Source organism: Arachis ipaensis, chromosome B1, assembly GCF_059453495.1.
Source record: "Arachis ipaensis isolate K30076 ecotype BB chromosome B1, ASM5945349v1, whole genome shotgun sequence".
Taxonomy (NCBI): domain Eukaryota; kingdom Viridiplantae; phylum Streptophyta; class Magnoliopsida; order Fabales; family Fabaceae; genus Arachis; species Arachis ipaensis.
The window spans coordinates 142,532,545-142,554,069 of NC_142436.1; the positions used below are offsets into that span (position 1 = coordinate 142,532,545).

Here is a 21,525-nt window from a genome sequence, read left to right on the forward strand (position 1 = left end):
TTCAATTTTTGATTATTTGGAGTGAATCATCGGTTTTGTGCCAGATATTTGTATTCTATTTTCAAGAAGAGATTTTTAGAACTCCAACTAAAGCTCATGATGTTTAATTGACGACATGATAACATTGAATCATTTCTATAAACGTTAGGGATATAAATAGGACAATTTAAACGTTAGAGGTACAAATAGAACTTATCCCAAATATTAGAGAGAAAAATGATACTTTATTCTTTAAAAAAAAGAGTTTTAGTTTTTTGCGTTTTGCATTAGTCTTTTTTTTATTATTATTTTAAGTGGACTAGTGGAGTATGATTTAGCCAAGTTAAGACGATTTATGATGTCTCCCTCTCAAATTAGTGAATTACCATAGCCGCGTCGCAAAATATTTATACCGTTTCGGTAATTAATAAATTTTTTCTTTTGTGGTTATTTACATTATGTTTTTACTTTTTACATAAAAATACTAATTAAAACATGGACATATATTAATTAAGTAATTTAGTTCAATATACTAAAACATTTCTTCTTGTTTTTTTTTTTTCTTCTTTACTGTAAGTCTGTAAAAGAAAAGAGACATAAAGATTTGTAAGACCCTCTAACTTTATGGCCAACCTGCCCTATTCCTATATTTATTCATGTATACACAGTTGCACACGGCCCTTTTGTTAATCGGGCTTATTAAATTTCGGCTCAATTGAAAAGGTCGTCCAATTTTAGAGTCAGACCAAAAAAAATGTCAACGCAAGACGAAAAACGGGATCAATGCAAATAAATAACCGGGGAAAAGAATTCATTCGAAGAAGCAAGTCTTTATTTTGAGTTTTGATAGGTGAGTCATTCATTCTCCGTTTTCCGATTCCTGTGGTGTGTATCAACCTTCTGGAATCTTCCACCTTTTACAATACATGCTTTCGTTCCCTACAATGTGTAACGCTGCTATTGTGGGATAATCACTCGGCCTCCATTTTCTTTCTTTCTTTATTGTTCTTTATGAAGCTGCCTACACATTGATTTTATTCGCGCATCAAATAGGTAATTTTCGGAAAATTATCCTAAATGCTTTTCAAAATTCTTGTTCCTTTACAATGTGATGTGATCGAAATCGTTCTTTCTTTATATCCGGTGTTGTATATTTTGATGAGTAGCGTTCGCATCTTCATTTGTTTCTCGTTAGCATGTAATTGGTGACAATCTCATCCCATGTTTGAAGGTGAGAACAAATTCTCAGGGGGATGGCCACTTCTTCGGTTGTGGATGAATTTGATGAATCCATGAAGAAACAGATATCATCCCTTTTGCGGGTTATGAGTTTAGTTAAATCCTTCAAAGAGGATAACACGCCTTGCAAAATTGACGAGGTAGTATAATATTAGTATTTTTTTTTCTTTTATTTATTTATTTACTAAAGTAGCTTCCGCTAATTTAATAACTCTGCAGGTTTTTATTCAGTGCTATTATCTTAGGAATGCAATTGGATTGAAGCATTTGTTCTGCTATAATTGTTGCGTTCTGCAGGGTTTGTTTTTAGGTTCCATTGGCACTGCAGCTAACAAGAATGCATTGAAAAGCTTGAATGTTACTCACATTCTGACTGTTGCTGGTAAACTGCCACCTACAAATCCTGGGGATTTTGTCTATAAAGTAATCAACGGTAATATATTTTTCATTTTGATACAATGAATTAAGTCTTGTTTACTTTCTATTTCCTTTTGGTCTTTAGTTTCATCCTATGTTATTGTTAGATAGCTGCTTTTGACATGAATGCGGTTCTTTTTTTCCCCCTTGATTGGGCTATCTGTGGACTAGGATGAAAAAAAGGATACCTTTTGATTTTGTGGTTAAGGGGATTCATGTCTAGTACTTAAGTTTACTAAAATGGGGCTGCAATTCAACAATTTCTTTGTGTGCACTTTAAGAAAGCAGTGTCAAAAACTATTTATCCTGGACTTTATTGTTTTTCAGGTCATCAACTGTTTAGCTTCCTCTTGCTGTTAAAATATTTTTGGTGTTGGACTGCTTCTAATGTATGATCACTCCTTGTATCTTGTGGAGTGTCAATAACCGTTTGACTTCCGCATGTAGTATTGTTTTCAAATAGCCATGTCTGCACAATATTAGCTATCTGTATTGTTTGTAAAAGACATTGATTCCTTCATTATGATTCTATTGATTTCACTCAAGCTGCTGAATGGACTGAGTGTGTGATGTTGTCCCTATAAGCCAGTGCTGCATCCATACTAAAGATAACTATTTTACTGGAATCTTGAGACAGTTGCTGACAGAGATGACGTTGACTTGAAACAATACTTCAATCAGTGCTTTGATTTTATTGAGGATGCCAAAATGCATGGTGGAGGTGTTTTGGTTCACTGTTTTGCAGGAAAATCAAGGAGGTATGCTTCTCTGTGCTATGTTTAGCCTTCGTCAAAGTAATATGACAATTTCTATTAAAACCTTCTATAATGAGGTTCTGAATAGCTATTGTTATCAGATGTCGGATGTCATGTGGAACTAGCGAGCATGGCTGTTGAGTAAACATCAATTTTTTCTTATTAACTGTGCATGCTGTTTTAGCCTTAAAAAAGTATTTTTACCATTATCCCCCCACAAAAAAAAAAAAAACTTGTTGCATTATTCTCTTCTGGAGTCTGATTCTATCTTATCTGTTTTAAGTCTTGAAAAGTTAAATAATAAAGTGCATATGTCAAAATTATTGTCAATCTTTCCTGACATAGAATTTTAAAACATGAGTTCAAGACAGGTTTCACTCTTTTGTTTGTGTGTAGTGTGCTATCATGTCCTTTAAGTCATTTGAAAGCCAAACTAGACCTGAAAATCACTGACAATACATATAACGAAAACCTAGATTTGTAGCTTGAGTTTTAATTAGAACAAAGTAACTCGTCCTTTACTTGGTCTTTAACTGTTACGTTTTCCATTGTTCATATTGAATCTTTTTTATAAAAATAAAAAAAACTTGTCTTTTGTATTCTTCACTTAGCTTTTTCTTCATTTGATTATCTGAGAAAAAATGGATCCTAAATTTTCCACCTTCCAGTGTGACTGTGGTTGTTGCGTATCTGATGAAGACTCGTGGAATGAGCTTATCAGAAGCTCTGCAGCATGTAAAGAGTAGACGACCACTGGCATCTCCAAATCCTGGATTCATCCGTCAGCTGGAAGACTTTGAAAAATCGCTTCAAGGTGTCGTTGATTTGCATTTTTATTATTTGAAATTGCCACTCAATTTGGTTCATTATTCATATATTCATAAATAAAAAATCACCAAGAGGAAAGATGCATTTACTTCTTAAGTATATATTGCTTTGATACACCTGTGATTCTGTGATTACACCATGAAGCATTTACAGTTGTTCAATGACACATTAAAGATAACTCAAGAATGTTACTTAGAAAATAGAAATCAATAATAGTACTTTAAAATGAAGGAGAAATATTGCATTGTTCCATTTAAGGATGATACCTCATCATAGCTTTATGTAATTTTTCTCTACAAATTGTTCCAGAAGATTCAGTATTCAAATTGTTTCAGCCTTACATCACACTCCTTTAGTCCTTCTCTGATTGCCATTTACCTTTAAATCCATGCCTTTCTTGTTTTGGCTGAAAATTGTGGTGTATATGAGTTGTCAAGGTAGTTGGTGTTCTCATTAGCAATACTCCTGTGTATCTGTCTATTATATCTTTTTGCAGTTACAAATTGAAAGTGGATAGAATGGACATCGCATTGGTTGGATCTCATTTGTTTTGGGAAGACATTGAAGTGTCCTGAACTTGATGATGTGATATCTCAAGATAGAGTAGAGAAGATGTTTACTGTAAATAGCAATCACATGAACACAAGGCCGGGTCTAGAAAAGAGAAGTGATTCACTCTAAATTGCTGGAACTACAACTTCATATTCATATTTCTATTCAGGTATGCAAGTCCCATTTGAGAAGATGGATTCTGGTTACGTTCATCAGCCTATTCATTTTCCATGAAATCTTAGAATACAGTCTACTTTTTGCTCTTTCCATCCGATTGCTTTGAGCTTACAGAAGAGAATAATACAAGTTTTCTCACTATTTCTGGTTTATATTCACAAGACGCGTCTTTAGATTTCTGTGTCTTACATTTAAAGTACAAAATCAGTCTCCATTTAAATTTAAAACAAAACACACCCAAAACAGAAATAACAAACCTATTTCAAAACGAAATCAAAATTAAAATAACAAACTCAAATTAAAAATCAAATTACATAAAAAAAAACCTTTTTTTCTTTCACATATGTACCCCTGCCTCCTATTATCTTTCTTGTTTCACTATTCCGTTACTTCCCCCACAATGATTGATCCCCTTAGAGACTGGAAATGTGATGGAGTAGTGAAACAATAAAAAAAGTAATGGGGGCAGGGGGTAAAAGAAAAGATTTCTGGTGTGATTTGATTTTTTATTTGGTTTTGTTATTTTATTTATTTATTTATTTTTAATTAGGTTTGTAATTTTTGTTTTTGAGCGTGTTTTGTTTTAAACGTACTAATTTTCAGCGAGGCTGATTTTGTATTTTAAATATAAAACAAAATTACTTTTTGCATACATTTAAATAGTTCTAATGGTCATTGGTCGAATAAAAATTATATTTTATTAGTTTTTTTTTTTTTGGTATTAAGACGGGGCTAAAGCCCGGAAAAAGACCTAATTACAAACTAAACGGGGCAAAGAAACCCCTTTTTCATCATCAAAAAGGATGCTCACAATCTCTCTAGGAGGTGTATCCCAAAAGTGTAATCCTGGTTCTAGTTCTAAGCCTTTGCGAGCGAGGCAATTGGCACCTCTATTGCCTTCTCTATAAATATTTACAAAACAAATATTCCAATCTTTAACTCTCCAAGCATTGATGTTTCTAATCATACGATTTGGATGATTGGATAAGTTTTTCTCATTATTTAGAATTTCAATCACTGCTTTAGAATCACATTCAACTTTGACCTTCTTTAGTCCTAAAGTCCACGCCAATTTGAGGCCTTGGTCAATACCCCACAACTCAGCTCTGTAAGCTGTGCAATCACCAATAAAATAAGAAAATCCTCCAAGCCATTTTCCATTTCCATTCCTCAAGAGGCCTCCACAACTTGCCTTCTTCAATTCATTATTTCTTGACCCATCAATATTCAAAGTTATCCAATTGTGTGGTGGAGGGTGCCATCTGATGTGGTGTTCTTCTCTGTTCTTGACCCTGCTTTCTTCTTTTTTTCTTCTAAAGGCATCATTTATATTATATTTTATTATATTTTATTATATTTTATTAGTTAACTTTCGTTTTTTTTCTCCATTTTTTTTTTTTGGGTATTGAATTTTATTAGCTATCTAGATGTATCGGTTTTTAAAACATGTATGTATATAGTCATAGTGTTTGTTTGTTGGTTAGTTATTCAAGGGGGCCTAAGCCCAAAAGAGTTTGTCAAAAGTAATGATCTGTTCCGCGTGTGTATAGTAAAGACCATTTTTGTTATTTAGGTCAAGAAGTTAATAAATAATAACCATGACCTTCAGGAAAATAAAATATAAAAAACAGAAAGGTGTTTTTGTTTGTTGGACATGAAATGAAATCAAGTGTTAGAAAGTGTTTGCTGTACTTGGCCCAGAGAACTTTTCTGAGATGAGATATTCTATTTATTGGCCTGACTTGTATGAGATCTTCAAGATAGAAAGTTACTCTTTAACAGAAAGTTTGAAGATATTCAAGATTGGACCAAAGCATAGCATATGACTTTCAAGAACCGGACATGCTATGTGGTCCATTTTAGCTTATGGTCCAAAATCACATCTAGGGATTTCCATCAAAAAGTTTTAGGTTTGGGTCCATTTTTAGGCCTCGTACAGTACAATAACATAACTGGATGCAACGTTACACTTTACTAACGCCAGAATACTAATCCCCCTAACACGTGGATTAGGGCACATCTATTATACTTAATTAACATTACATGTCAACATCTCAGCCTAATGGTACATCCTAGGGTGGAGAGAGAAAATGACGAAGAGATGAAGATTTTCTTTGATGCATGGCTGGATAATTATTACAAGAAATATGTCATTTTATTTTTGTTTATTTTTAAAATAAAAGTACTTCCCTATATTCGATACATGCAAAAAAATTTCACCATAGAATTGGTCTAAAATTATAATGTTTGTAGGACCACAGAAAAAGGAAAAAATAAAATATATTTATTGTCTCTACCGTTTGGGTGCGTCTAAAATAACTAACAATTTTTTATACATCAGATGTGTTATTTTTTATAAATTATTAGATTTTATAAATAAAAATTAAAGGATATTATAAAAAATATTGATAAATTTTATAAATATATTTTAATATATAATATTTTAAAAATGACGTGTAATCTTTTGGTTTTAAACAAATAAATACAAAACATATAAATGCATACACATTTTTTATTTAGTAAAATTAATTTTTATGAAGTAAAAATTTTATAATATTAAAATATTATTAATTATTAAAATAATTGGTTATCTTAATGATAATGTTTCCTTGCTCAATTAGTTCACCAATATACCGCTGGAAGATAAATATAAAAACAACTGATTATCATAATGATATTTTATATGCACAAAAATATCCTGCTCTTATTAAAAATTTAAAAATTACATGTCCTCAACGTGATATGTACATCAAATAACTGAGAAATTGTACCCCAAAAAAAAAAAAAAACTCGAGTGCAAAGGTAGACAATCGTTGTTTTACTTTGTAAAAAAAAATATTATATTTAATGAGTTTAATTCTCGATAAAGAACAAAAAGTGGAGCCGAAAGTCAAAGCTAGCTCTCTTTTATTGTTTTACCATAATGAAAGAAACTGTTGGGCAGCACTCTCACATATCATATCATATCATATAATTATTTTCCATCTTCTTCTCCCTTCGACCCTTACCATCATTCTTCACAATCCTTCCCTAAATTATTACACCGTATGGACCCCATTGCTTGGAAAAGTGGACGCATCCACCATGTTCCTCAATCCAATACTACTCTGAGCACAAAGCAGTAGCAATCTGTGTTCTTTTCTTAGTACCCCATCCTTTTCAATATGCTCACATGTGATTATTTAATATTAACCATTAACCATCACGCATAATCATTGGTTTGAGTTACTGAGACGCATGGTGTTCATGTGAAAAGAGAGCTTAGTCTATTGAGGATCGTTCAAAAGGTCAACAAAGTGCAACGCTGATAAAGATCTCGAGCTACCTTGAATTTCCCAACCCTTTTTGAAAAAATAAAAGTATCAACAAAAGAGAACTGCACAATCATGCCCTAGAGCGAGATCGCACATTATTTAAGTCATTAGGAAAACAATGATATAACTTTAATATTTAACTAACCAATGGCCATTGAAAATATATATACTTAGTAATCAAGAAACATTCATATGAAGAGTAGTCTATTTGTTATTTTGTTTGTTTGTATACTAATTCGTCTACCACTCTCTGAAGTTTTCATCCATGGTGGATAAAGTTTGATAGTATTTGTTCAATTATAATTGGATTTTTATACATCTAAATCACATCGAAAATTTATTGATGTGAAGGCAATAGCTAGTGTAATGTGCATACAAGTTTCAAGTTTGTCCGGATTTTAACCTCCATAGTCGCTAGTGTAATGTGCACACAAGTGTTTTCAAAATGGGATTGTGACTTCATGGGACCCACCAAGCATATACTTAATTAGATTGTGAGTTGAATTTCCAAAACTTTACTGGTTGCCCGATTAAGCACTCCATTATGTGTGTGACCACTATCCTTGTCTTTAGCTAGAATTAGTAGCCTGGATTAGGACCATGACCATCAGCTGCAACCTAACGTTGTTTCTTTATTGATAATTAACATTTGTTTAGTCACGCAAGTAATAGTAGCACTAACAATTTGTGAGCAGTGAACTTAAGTTTTGCTCCATTCTCCGCGTTGCGGTACCATTAACCTTTTTTTTTTTATTTGTAGTAAAATAGAAGGTATGCACTATGCATGAGAAATCATGTTTTTATTATTTTTTGTGTATTTCTTTCTAATGTAGAAAAAAAAATTTTTATCTTCTTTCATATCTTATAAACTACTTTTATTATCATAAATAAAAAAGTGTAAAAAAAAATACACAAAAAACCTTATCAAATTTCCCCGGCGAAATAATTCAATAACAACATTGTCACCCATTGCATGTCCGCCAGCAAGGCAGTAACCCCCAATAGAGAATAATATATATATATATATATATATATATATATATATATATATATATGCATTTTTTTGCGTACCTTTATATATATGATTTTCTTTTTTGTTATTTTAAGCATTCAATATGTATATAAGGTTAAATTTAAAAGGGTATTTTTTTTTTTTAAAAAAAAAGGAGGCATTCTTTATTAGAAACTTATTAACAATGTGAAATGTCATATGAGGTGTTCTACATTTTACATTTTCTATTTTTTATGGAAGTTATAGATAGGCAGAGAAATCCAAAATTTTGGAAAGTAGAGTAATACATACTATATAGTTTCTTCTTAAAAGAACTTCACAAAACATAAACTCGCACTTTTTATAGATAAACATTTATCTAAAATATAAATTTAATTTTGATATACTGTCAGTATAAAGTAATCTTATATTTGTATTTAATTACATAACACCACATTATAAAAAATAACTATTACTTTGTTCACATAAATAGTCATCCAAAAAGATAAATATAATTGTAAGAATGTGTAACATATTTTATATTATCAACCCATCAAATACATTTTTTTGTTAATGTTTATTTAAAATTGAACATCCGATGCCTAACATTTGTAGAACTACGGTCACCCACTAGTTTAAAAGAAACTAATGCTAAACTAAAGTTAAATAAACTTAACTCTATTTTAGAATTTAATCTAAAATATGAACTATTTTAGAATTTAATTTAAAATATGAAGATCATCTTATATTTATAAGGATTTTATTTAACAAATATCTTTTTACGAATATAAAACTAAAAATTTTGTATATTAAAAAAAACTTTTAATGCATTAAATATCATTAAACAATTGAAAACCTTATATAATGTTATATTTTTAACAAATAAAAAATAAAGTTCTTTGCAAAAGGCTTGTTCCATTAAATTTAGCAAAAGAAGTAGCAAATTGCATTTTAAAAATGAAAAGGTAGGGAAAGAAAAACAGAGTGGTTTGAGAAAGGTTTGACTACTCATATGTGTATAGACAAGGAGCGAAAATCCAGGAAAGGAAATAAAAAACGCTGACCACACAAGTCACAAGACACTCTGAATTCTGAAATATGAATGTGATGATGAAATGCAAAAACCTAATCTTACCCCTCTGTCCCACTTACTGACATAAAACGACCTCACATTCGCCTTAACACAGCAAAGCACACCGTCGTTTGCGCGCGTGACGCCAACACCCCCCATCTCAATCACCTTAACAAAACGACCAACACATGGACCTGTCGTACGGCAAACTATTCCCTTCTGGGCCTGGGCCTTGCCGCGCCTCGGAGCAATAATGAAGCCTATGTGTCTGTACCCTCACGTGGACCCACTCCTTCTTGTACCAAAGAAAGATTCCCTATCCCTAAACCTAAATATCTCATGATTAATTTCATGTTACAATTTATTAGTGTTGCGTCGAGGATACATATTTTAACAACCAAGTTGGGTTGGTCTAGTGGTTAGCTCACTAGTCCATTTAAGTAAGTATCGAAAGTTTGAATTTTACTTTGTACATGCAGTGAAAAACAAAAAAAAATATATTTTAACAAGATAAAACTCATGAACAGTCGATTTCACGTGAAATTGTTAGATGAAAATCGATTTCACCTTTTAACAATATCATGTATAATTGTAACTAGTAACAACGGTACATTTACTTTACCTTAACCATAGTTTTTCGCCTTTAGACTTTGTTTGGATATAGAAAAGAAAATAGGGTAAAAAACAAAAATAAGCCAAAGAAAAAAATAATTTACGTAAATAAGTCAAAACGAAAATTGCTTCATGAATCTATCAATGCACGTTTATATGTAGTTCGAACCAGTTTGGTTCGAATTCTATTTCTACATAATTCGAACCAGTTTGGTTCGAATTATACACAAACACATAATTACACACACAATAATTCATGGTATAATTCGAATTATGCTGTTAAAAAATTAATAATTTAAAAATTAAAAAAAATATATATTTTATTTCATACGTTAAAAAAAACTAACAAAATATTTAATTACGAGACTTCTTTAAAATATTAATGAGCTATCAATTCGAATTTCATACAATACTTTTCTGTCCATTTTTAATAGTTTATGAATATTTTTTAATAAATTTTTTTAAATTATACTACAAAAAATATTTTATTCTATGCAAAACAATTTTAAAAAATGGCTTAAAAAATGTTAGGAGTACTATAAAAATTTGTAATGTTATAATAACTTAGGTAAATACATGCATGTACTCAAATTTTAAATAAAATACTCTACATAGTCAATAATAATTTAGAAATGAAAGAAAATATTTTATTCCATACAAAATAATTAAAAAATATATTTTATTCTATACAAAATAATTTTAAAAAATGGCTTAAAAGATGTTATGAGTACTATAAAAATTTGTAATATTCTAGTGATTTAGGTAAATACATGATAAAAATATTTTTTCTTTAATTTCTAAATTATTAGTGACTATGTGGAGTATTTCTTTAATGTCCTAAGTCATTAGGACATTACAAATTTTTATAGTACTTCTAACATCTTTTAAGCCATTTTTTAAATTATTTTGCATAGAATAAAATATTTTTTTGTGGTATAATTTAAATAAATTTATTAAAAAATATTCATGATAATTTTTTAATAAAATTATTTAAATTATATGGTGAGATATTACATGATTCGAATTACACGTAGGGAAGTTCGAATTACTCTTATTCAAATTATATGGTGAGCAATTCGAATTCTATACAATACTCTTCTGCCCATTCTTGATAGCTCATGAATATTTTTTAATAAATTTATTTAAATTATACCACAAAAAAATATTTTATTCTATGCAAAATAATTTAAAAAATGGCTTAAAAGATGTTAGAAGTACTATAAAAATTTGTAATGTCCTAATGACTTAGGACATTAAAGAAATACTCCACATAGTCACTAATAATTTAGAAATTAAAGAAAAAATATTTTTATCATATATTTACCTAAATCACTGGAATATTACAAATTTTTATAGTACTCATAACATCTTTTAAGCCATTTTTTAAAATTATTTTGTATAGAATAAAATATATTTTTTAATTATTTTGTATGGAATAAAATATTTTCTTTCATTTCTAAATTATTATTGAGTATGTAGAATATTTTATTTAAAATTTGAGTACATGCATGTATTTACTTAAGTTATTATAACATTACAAATTTTTATAGTACTCCTAACATTTTTTAAGCCATTTTTTTAAAATTATTTTGCATAGGATAAAATATTTTTTGTAGTATAATTTAAAAAAATTTATTAAAAAAATTTATTAAAAAATATTCATGAACTATTAAAAATGGACAGAAAAATATTGTATAAAATTCGAATTGATAGCTCATTAATATTTTAAAGAAGTCTCATAATTAAATATTTTGTTAGCTTTTTTTTAACGTATGAAATAAAAATATATATTTTTTTAATTTTTAAATTATTAATTTTTTAATAAATTTTTTAATAAATTTTTTAAATAAATTATTAATTTTTTAACAGCATAATTCAAATTATACCATGAATTACTGTGTGTAATTCGAACCAAACTGGTTTGAATTAGTGTGTGTGTGTGTTTGTGTGTAATTCGAACCAAGCTAGTTCGAATTATGTGTGTGCATGTATTTGTGTATAATTCGAACCAAGCTGGTTCGAACTACATATGCGTTGGTAGATTCATGAAACAGTTTTTGTTTTGGCTTATTCACGTAAATTATTTTCTCCCTTAGCTTATTTCTGTTTTTTGCTCAAGAAAATAGAAGGAAAGAAAATAAGAGGAAGGAAAATGAGAGGAAAGAAAATAAAAGGAAAAGTAGAGTTATTTATGTATTGTTTGGATGAAGAGAAAATGAATGGAAAAAAAATAGAAAGAAAAATTTCTTTTGTTTGGATAAGAAGAAAAGTGAGAAGAAAGAAAATCATAATAATATAAAATTACATTAATGCCCTTATAATAAAATAAAATATAAATATTTTTATTTATTTATGTTTTATTGCATTTTATGAATATTATAAAATATTATAATTTTATAAATTATTTATCTAATACATATATAATATTTAAATGTAAATTTTTATTATAATAATGTATTAAAACTATTAAAACTAAATTTATATTAATAATTATTATTAATAATAAATTAGGGATAATATTATAAATACATCAAAAGTAATATTTTTCTTTTTGTTTTCATGTTTCTAATGGATGGAAAATTTTTTTGTAGGACCCACACTAAAATTTTTTTTTCTTCTCATTTTTTTTGGTATTCAAATAAAGAAAAATAAAATTTTTTACTTATTTTCCTTTCACCATTTTTCTTTCCTCTTATTTTCCCTAAAACCAAACATGGTGTTAATTTCCACCCTCTACCCTACACTCTAACGGGTGCCACTATCCCTATTCACTCATCTCCATTACATTTTATGTCTCAATTTTCAAACATCAGAGACCATCCAAATTACACTATTGTTATCCTATGTATAAGAAACGATCTAAATCATATATTCATAACAAATCAATCATGGTTGAAGATATGTTCCTTTGTTATTAAGGTATATTATCTCTTCCAGCTTCTAACAGACAGGAAAGTTAGAAGAGATAATATTAATTTGAAATAATATTATATAATTAATAAAATTTAATTTTTTAATCAATATTTAATTAAAAAAATATTTTTATATTAAATTTTAAATATTAAATTTTAAATTCAAATAATATAAGAATAGAATACGATCTAAAGTATTAACTAATAATATTGATTAAAAGTATTAATTTTTTAATATTTTTTAAAAATATAATAACAAATTTTAAAAATTTAATATATTTAATACATTTGAAATATATATAAAAAAATACTTATTTTAAAAAAGAATTAGCTAAATATTATTTTAAAATATATTTGAAACATATATTAACAAGATAGTTTTATGTATCCACCCAATTCAGGATGGAGAGCATGTGAATTTGACCTCATGGGGATGGGATGGAGACTAAGATGTAAAGTAATTTTTGAGCATATTGTCATCATTTTCAAGATCTGCTCGGGATATAATATGAGAACTCCTTTGACTCCAACCAAATATTGATACTCCTTATATTAAAATAATTGTTGTCTTAAATATCTAGATTCAAAATAATTAGCTTCAGCATAAAGCTAATAGTTAATTAATTAAAACTGGATAACGTACAACACAAGAAAAATCAAAATATCGTCTCGCTAAGGTTCGGTAAATTTATGACATGCAATTATGCATATAGTAATAGTAGCATCAATAATTTGTACTCATGAGTCATTATTATTTTATCAACATGATTCCTGCTTAGTATTCAGCGTCAGTGATAAACCACTTTGCCTACTAGTACTGTTTAAACTACTACGAACTTATTGAGAATTAAGTATAAATTTGACTAGAATAATATACACTTAAATTCATACAATAATACATATAATTGGGTTTGGTTGTTTAGAAGTTCGAAACAGGGACTCGGAATTTAGGGTTTATGTCTTCTTACAAGCTCTTGATTGGAGTATGGACCTATCCACTAAATTAATTGCCCTGGGTCTCAGCTGCACTAAATTCCATTCAATTTTAAAGACAAAGCTTAAACATAGCTTCCGCAATTCATGGCAGCTGCTCAAACACATGCAATAAACAAAGTAATAGTAACCAATAAATTGTAGCTTATCTATATGAGTGTTCTAGACAAATAGTAACATAATAGAATGATGATTAAATGAGAATCCGACGTTACGACATAACACCCGACGCGCCATAACGGCCGCATGGGTAAACTTGAAACCAACGAATTCCGACATTAAAACATAACTTATCATCACTAAGGTAGCGTTTGGTGGAGAGACGGAGACAGAAAGACAGAGACTGAGAGACAGAGATTGAAATAAATCTCAGTATTTTGTTTGGTGCAAAATGGGAGACAGGAATTGAAACAAGAATGAAACTCTAATTTAATTTGCACAAAGGATAAAATTGGAATTAATTAATTGAAATGAGAATATTTTAGGTATAAAATGTTATTAAAGTTTCAGTCTCCATCGCTAAAAATTTTAGTCCCCTGTGTCCCTACCTTTTGGAGGTATTGAAATACTGAAATTTTGAAGACAGAGACAGAAATTTTAGTACCAGTCTCTGAACTAACAAACACGATACTAAATCTCAGTCTCAGTATCTCAAAACAAACACTACCTAAATGTCGAAAAAACGGCAATTCTCCAAAGAGACAAAGATAAAAGGAAGAGACATTCATCGGATAAGAAAGAAGAGACTATATTACACTAAAAAATACTATTGACTTTAGCATCAAAGTGTCTTGTAGGTTATTTAGTACTCACACGGATTGGTTCTATACACGTTAAAGCTAGGATCAAATCCCCCATATCGTGAACTCGATTCCGATTAGGACGATGAGTTTATCTAACATGTGTCTCTACTATTAATAGAAACTTTTAAATATTTATTTTAATAATAAATACAAAAAAAATTTAAATTTAAATTTTTTATATTTTCAATAATTTTTTAATTTATAATTTTATTATGTGCTTTTAGGATATAAATTAATTAAACTCTATCTATATTAGTCTAGAAATTGTTTCTAACTAATTTAATGCAAACTGAGTCACTTAATAATGTAGGAGTATAATTTTTGGATACTGATTTTTCTATAAGTAAATTGCATTTCTAATCATGCATCTTCGGAGACTCTTGTTCTTTGCAATTGATACTATTTATGGTGTACTAGTGATAATATGGTTTAGGTTTTATGGATAATTTGTCATCTGTTGATTGTTTAATATTTAAAAAACAATTTTCTATTTGTAATATTTATATAAATTATGTGTTTAATGACTTAAACATTGACAAAAAAAAGAATTGAAAGAGAATATGCAATATGCAGTGCATAAGTTGAGAATAGTTTAATTTACCTGGGGTCAACAATTAATTGAAAGTATTGTGGGGAGAAGCAGCCGGTGATTATTTGATTTGTGAAAGAAAGATTCCCTTCTCAACTCTAGGAGTAGGACTCCGGAAATTGTACCACATAAAAAATTAAATATGTTATTCCTATATTATATTATATATACTTAATTGTCTCCTTGCAAAAGTTTAATAAATATAATATTATATTAAAAAATGGACAAGAAAAATATATCAATGGTAAAATTTATTTAAAATGATACAGTCTAATCGATCACCATGAATAACGTGTCAATTGGTTGTTGTTCTTATTCAACTAGTGTTTCTCTTAGGGCTGTTTGGAAACTCTAGAAGTAGTTTTTTTTAATTTTTGACTTATAAAAAGTAGTAGTATTAATGTCGGGTGTAATTTTCAAAATCAAATTGCAACTTTCTAAGAAGCTATTTTGGAGCTTATAGAAAAGTTAAAAAAAATGACTTCTCTCATAATACTTCTACTTTTTATTACATTTCTTTAAAATAAACACTTTTAGAGTTAAAAATCCAAATACAAAATAACTTATTTATAAGTTACTTTTAACAGAGTCATTTATTATTTAAGTTATTTTATCAAAAAGAGCTTAATTAAGTTAGTTACCCAAACTGAACCTTAATCTCTTATATAGCTCATCCACTTTGTAATTAACTCGGACTTTTCTTGATGGATGAAATATACGGTTAGCTGAAGTAAGATCCAGAACGTGAATATTTGTAAAAGGTATTTCCATGTTTAAAAATAAGAGAAAGTACGAGGAGATAATGATATTAGTGTATAATGTGTACAATAAGAGTAAAAAAAAAATTAATTCAAATGATAATTAAGCTAATTAATTTTTAATAATTTTAAATTTTGAATTCAAAATAATAAGGATTTGCAATCGCAGCAGTTATATATACTGTAAACCTTCCTCTCCGCATGTGACGTGACTCTTCTCCTCCAGTCTGTTTTTTTTATCGGTGAAAGCTCTGTCAGCAACATCAGCCGTCGTCACCCAGAAGAAGACCGACGCCGCACTGCATCCTGCGAACGTATGAGCAAGATCGTCGCGCTGTGCGTCTTTCGCGCAGCCTCCCGACGTGCGGCCGTGCGGCCCCCTCTCACAGGAGATTCACCGTGGTAGCGTTTCATCAGCTATAGGTTCACTGTGATTCAATGTGCGGCCGTGCGGTCCCCTCCCGCAGATCCATCCGCAGCCGCACCCATGATTTCAAAACAAGAAAAGCCAACATAGAATTTAAATCGTCATTGGTGGTATGTTTACAGAGTATCAAGTGTTAAAAACTATAACAAGAGCAAGCTTAAAACTTCATCATCTATGGTCAATTAACTAACTCATCTTTAAATTTTTAATCCAAATTAAAAAAAAAAAAAAACTATTTACTATTCTTGTTTTTTTTTTCTACTTCATTTCCTTAGTTGTTTCATGCCTTGACTTCACTTCACTTCTTCTCAAGTTTCCACTACCCTAACAATAATTTTGACATTTTAATTCAAAAAAATGTCAAATATGCTGGATGGTCAATTTACTGTGTATGCAGATGGTTATTTTAATTCTTAATTGAATGGATATTTTATTCGATTTGGTTTAAGTATATACAATTAACAAATACTGAATAGTCATTTCACTAGGTAGTCGAATGATTATTTTAATAACTACGTGGATAATTGTTTGTTGGCCAATAAGAAAGCTTCTAATGCCAGAGAAGTGGAATGATTGATGAGGGTGGGATGGCAGATAGTTGAGAGGGAGGGAAAGATAATATTTGAGTAAATTTTTTTGGTAAATTAAAATTGAAATAGTTAATTTTTTAAAATAACTATTTGAGTTTTTTTTCTCTTGTATTAGACTAAATTTAAAGCCTATTGTATATATTATCAAAATTCTTTATTGTCTTCCTAGCAGAATCTTTAAAATAATATTGCATGTGAAATTTCTTACCTTTATAAGTAATGTATTTATTCTAGGCCATTATCTTATGTATCAGTTATAGACTGAGCAGTAAATAATCGTGATGAAGTTAGTCACTTTAATATTATTCAAAATATAATGTATTTATTTATGATAGGTTAAAGTATATTTTTTGTCTTTAAAATTTGTTAAAAATTTAAAAAATATTTTTAAGTTTTATTTTGTTTTAATTTTATCCCAAAAATTTTCGATTTACATCAAATATACTCCTAGCGGCTAACTTTTCAAAAAATTTAGAATAAATTTAGCAATAATTTCACAAGAACAACTTTTAACATAAACAAATCAGATTTAGGTGTCATGCTTTATTGCTTAATTAGTCTTAAATTTTTTAAAAATTTAACTGTCAAAAATATATTTAATACAAATAAAAAATTTTAAAAACAAAATTAAAACAAAATAATATTTTAAAATTTTTCGATAAATTTCAAGAATAAAAAATATTTTTTGCCCTTAGTTATATTAATTTTCGAAATATAATTTTACTGACAAGTTATCACGGCCGGATCACTTGTTATTTTATTTAACAACTCTTGCTATAAACGAGCTGAGAGTAGTCTAAAAATTTCCGGAAGTGCAAAAATAAGAAGAGAATCCAATTGGAAAATGTTATTTCTGAGCGGTTCAAGAAATAATTACAAGTGAACAGAAAGCAATCCACGGAACATCGGAGTTGGGGCATTTTAAACAGAAGCGAAATGGAAATCCGAGAGAGAATGGAGGCAGTGTTTGGTGTTGGTAGCTGCCTAACCAATTACCAGCATGGAGTGATGGCTCCCATGTGATTTCACTGCTCATCCTCAAATCCTTCATTATTCACCTTGGTCCTTGTGTTTTCAACTTTGAATTCCTAACTTTGACTTTTCTAATTCTTATTCCCTCTCACTCGGTTAATGTTCCACTATATTTTTATTAGTAGACTAATTATCAATAATGAATTACAACGACAAATATGGTATCAAAGTTTCCAATTTATTTCCTGCTCCTCCCGTAGTGCGTAGTGCATCCTCCATTAATAATGTCTGTTAGCAGAATTAGGCACAGTTTGATGATAACTGCAAATCTAGCAAGTGGAGTAGCTAGCTGACCTAGTTAAGACATTAAGGCACATTCATTGTTCTCATTTGTTTGATAAATGCTCTGTACTATATGCTACACAACCTAACTAAACAGATTTTCAGCAACAGTGTACCTCACTTATTGGAGCAGTAATATAAAATTATGATTTATTTATCATATATCCTTAGGACATATATTAAAATTATAAAATAAAAAAATTTTAATTAAAAAATAAAAAAATTTAAATTTTTAATGTATTTATTTTATATTTATTAAAATATTTAAAATTTTTCATTAATAATAATTTCATTATGTGTCCTAAAAACACATGTTAATATCCGCAGCCCAAGAATATATAAAAGAGTAGCATAGATTTCTACCTTTTATTTAAATAAATATTAAAAAGTTTTTATTTTCCAAAATACGCATAATTTAAAACAGTGCCAAAATACATAAACTATCCGTAAAATAAATTTTAATTCCATTTCACAAAGAGCAAAACTACCCATAAAATAAATTTTAATTCCATTTCACAAAGAGCACAAGAGATATGAAGCTTCTAGCGTGGTGTTTGCAAATTGGACCAACTCAGACTTGACGTTTGAAAAATAAGAATAACATTGGGCAATTAATAATATTGAGTTAATAGTCAAAATCGTCCTTGAAAAATATCTCTATCTCCATTTTCGTCTTCAAAAGATAAAATTAATCAAAAACTTTCTCGAAAGTTACCGACGTTAATCGAGTTCGTCCTTTCGTCAACTCAGTTATTGAGGTGTGTAACGTTTGCTGAGCTGAAACGTTAAGTTCCAGCGTGGCACACTCCAGCATGGCTAACATTAATGCTGAGCATATATGTTTGTTTATTTAGCTCAAATTAGTCCTAATGTTACAACACTAATCTAACCCCAATCGGAAGCATAAATGTGCGTGATTCTCATAGTAGATGACCTGTATGTTTGTTCAGTCACTGTTACGATGAATGGAAGTCACAGCGGTGACTTGCCGTCTCAGTCTATTGGTAGCCGTGGTTCCAACTCTTCTATGCGACAGAGGAGGAAAATCAATGACCAGACATGCTTTTGCGGGTTGAAGACAACGATAAAGAAATCTGGTACAAGAGAGAATCCAGATAGGTTGTTCCACACTTGTGCAAGATACCCGGTGAGTTAAAATAAATTAATTTTGTTTTCCATTTTTCTATGTCCATTTTTTGTCAAACAGTTGAAATTGATTTTTTTTTTTTAAATATTCAGAAGGGAAGTCACTGTAACTTCTTTAGGGGGTTGATGATGATGGGTATGCAGTAGGGGCAGAAGCTGATGCAGAGGTTGGTGGTGATTATGATGAATGGAGATTGAATGTGTCATGGAGATTGGATAGTTTGGAGGGTGAAGTTAGAGCAATAAAGATGCTAATAATGTACATCTCAATTGCAATGACTGTGACTACTGTCATTTGTGCATCACTTTTGTTCACATCAATCTCCAAGTAAAGCTATAGATGGAGTGTTATGTTGTTGTGCTTTAGAGATGTTGTTAGAGCTTTGAAATTGAACTATTAGATATGTAATGATGATGTGACTTATGAATGAGAAGGCAACTTTGAGGGTTAAGAGGATAATCTAATACCATCAGCTGAGGCCTTCGAGGATTGAGAGCATGCTTTTGAATGAGATGGTAGCTTGTTGGGTTGAGAGTGATGTTTCTTGGTTTGGAATAGCTTATTTTTTTTTCCATATCTTTTTCCTTCTCATCAACCACAAATGGCTCTGAAATACCATGCTCGAAATATAGGTTGATCAAATTGAAATTCCTCCTGCAATCCTTGACCATTGCAATCAAATCATGATCTGTGGCCAGCCTCCTCAGCCCAGATTCAAGGGGAACTCCTGGAGATTTCCACCAACATTCCCTAGCCTCGGCATATCCTAGTTCCTTAAAGTAACCATTCACAAAGAACACATCAAATGCGTCACTGTCGACTACCATTAACACCTCTGTATGATAGGGCTCATAATACAGATTTCCACCTTCATCCTTCTTAAACTTTCCACCATGGTGAAATACAAATGTCATAAGAGGACCCTCCATCTATAAAAGCAAAAATCAAATAAATTTAATCAACAATAAAATATGAAACAACTTCAGACTAACAATTGCATGTAAACACACAGCAAACAACATACTCATAATCATCACAAACCCTCGACTGAGACCAAACACCAAAATAACCCACGGCATAATAACTACGAAACCCGTAACAGCAACCGCATACAGAACATGTTCTTCCTAACATCATACCTTGTCTAGCAACGTCAACTCCAAACCCTAATCTAACAAAATGGTTCTTAGAACTACGTCAACATAAACCAACAGACACCAACACTGCAAAATCAACAAAAACGGTCAAAAAAATTAAATCTGACCCTGTGGCAGTTATTGTTCCTTCCTCCAACAGCGTAAATTTTCCGCGAGCTCCTCCAACTTTCCACTGTAGTAGCGCCAACTCCTTCACAAATGTCGATACGCACACAGCTCGTCAAGTACACAAGGAGGTTCTGATCATAGGCAAGTGTCTCAGGGCAGAGAGTCACAGAGTTGAGAGGAGACAAGGAATTTTGGAGCAAAAGTAGAAGAAGGTTGTTATGAGAAGAGATGATGGGAGACACGTTTGAAAATCCCACTCTAGACCATAAACGACGTAGTTTCATGGTTTTGGGGGTGGAGGATTGACACTACGTCGTTTTGGTCTATGCCACGCTGGAATTTAACGTTCCAGCTCAGCAAACGTTACACACCTCAGCAACTGAGATGACGGAAGGACAAACTCGATCAATGTCAGTAACTTTCAGAGACAAACTCGATCAACGTCATTTGTGCATCACTTTTATTCACTTTTAATTCCATTTCACAAAGAGCACAAGAGATATGACGCTTCTAGCATGGTGTCCGCAAATTGGACCAACTCAGATCTGACGCTTGAAAAATAAGAACAACGTTAGGCAACTAATAATATTATTAATAATATTAATACTATCAATAATAATAATAAAATTAAGAATAATAATAACGTTATAATCATAATAATAATCATATATAACAATAATTATTGTTATTATTATTATTATTAAAATGTTACTTTTAGCGTTGTTGTTGTTGTTGTTGTTGTTGTTGTTGTTGTTGTTGTTGTTGTTGTTGTTGTTGTTGTTGTTAATAAT

The 21,525-nt window shown here is 30.0% G+C and overlaps 1 protein-coding gene and 1 pseudogene across 2 annotated transcripts; one reads left to right on the plus strand and one right to left on the minus strand.

The window, feature by feature from the left end:
- Positions 1-796: 796 nt before the first annotated feature.
- Positions 797-4,098, plus strand: LOC107637538 (dual specificity protein phosphatase 1). Of its 2 annotated transcripts, none has more exons than XM_021104340.2 (6): positions 797-1,032; positions 1,211-1,358; positions 1,516-1,651; positions 2,273-2,393; positions 3,059-3,204; positions 3,715-4,098. In XM_021104340.2, exons 2-6 carry the CDS (start codon positions 1,233-1,235, stop codon positions 3,723-3,725), a joined length of 540 nt encoding a protein of 179 aa, XP_020959999.1. In that variant the 5' UTR covers positions 797-1,032; positions 1,211-1,232; the 3' UTR covers positions 3,726-4,098. The 2 variants fall into 2 exon arrangements, with proteins under 2 accessions (XP_020959999.1, XP_020960000.1); XM_021104341.2 differs by having other exon boundaries at positions 905-1,032; positions 1,175-1,358.
- A 15,791-nt stretch (positions 4,099-19,889) lies between these two features.
- On the minus strand, positions 19,890-20,398 carry LOC148578694 (uncharacterized; annotated as a pseudogene).
- Between the last annotated feature and the right edge of the window lie 1,127 nt (positions 20,399-21,525).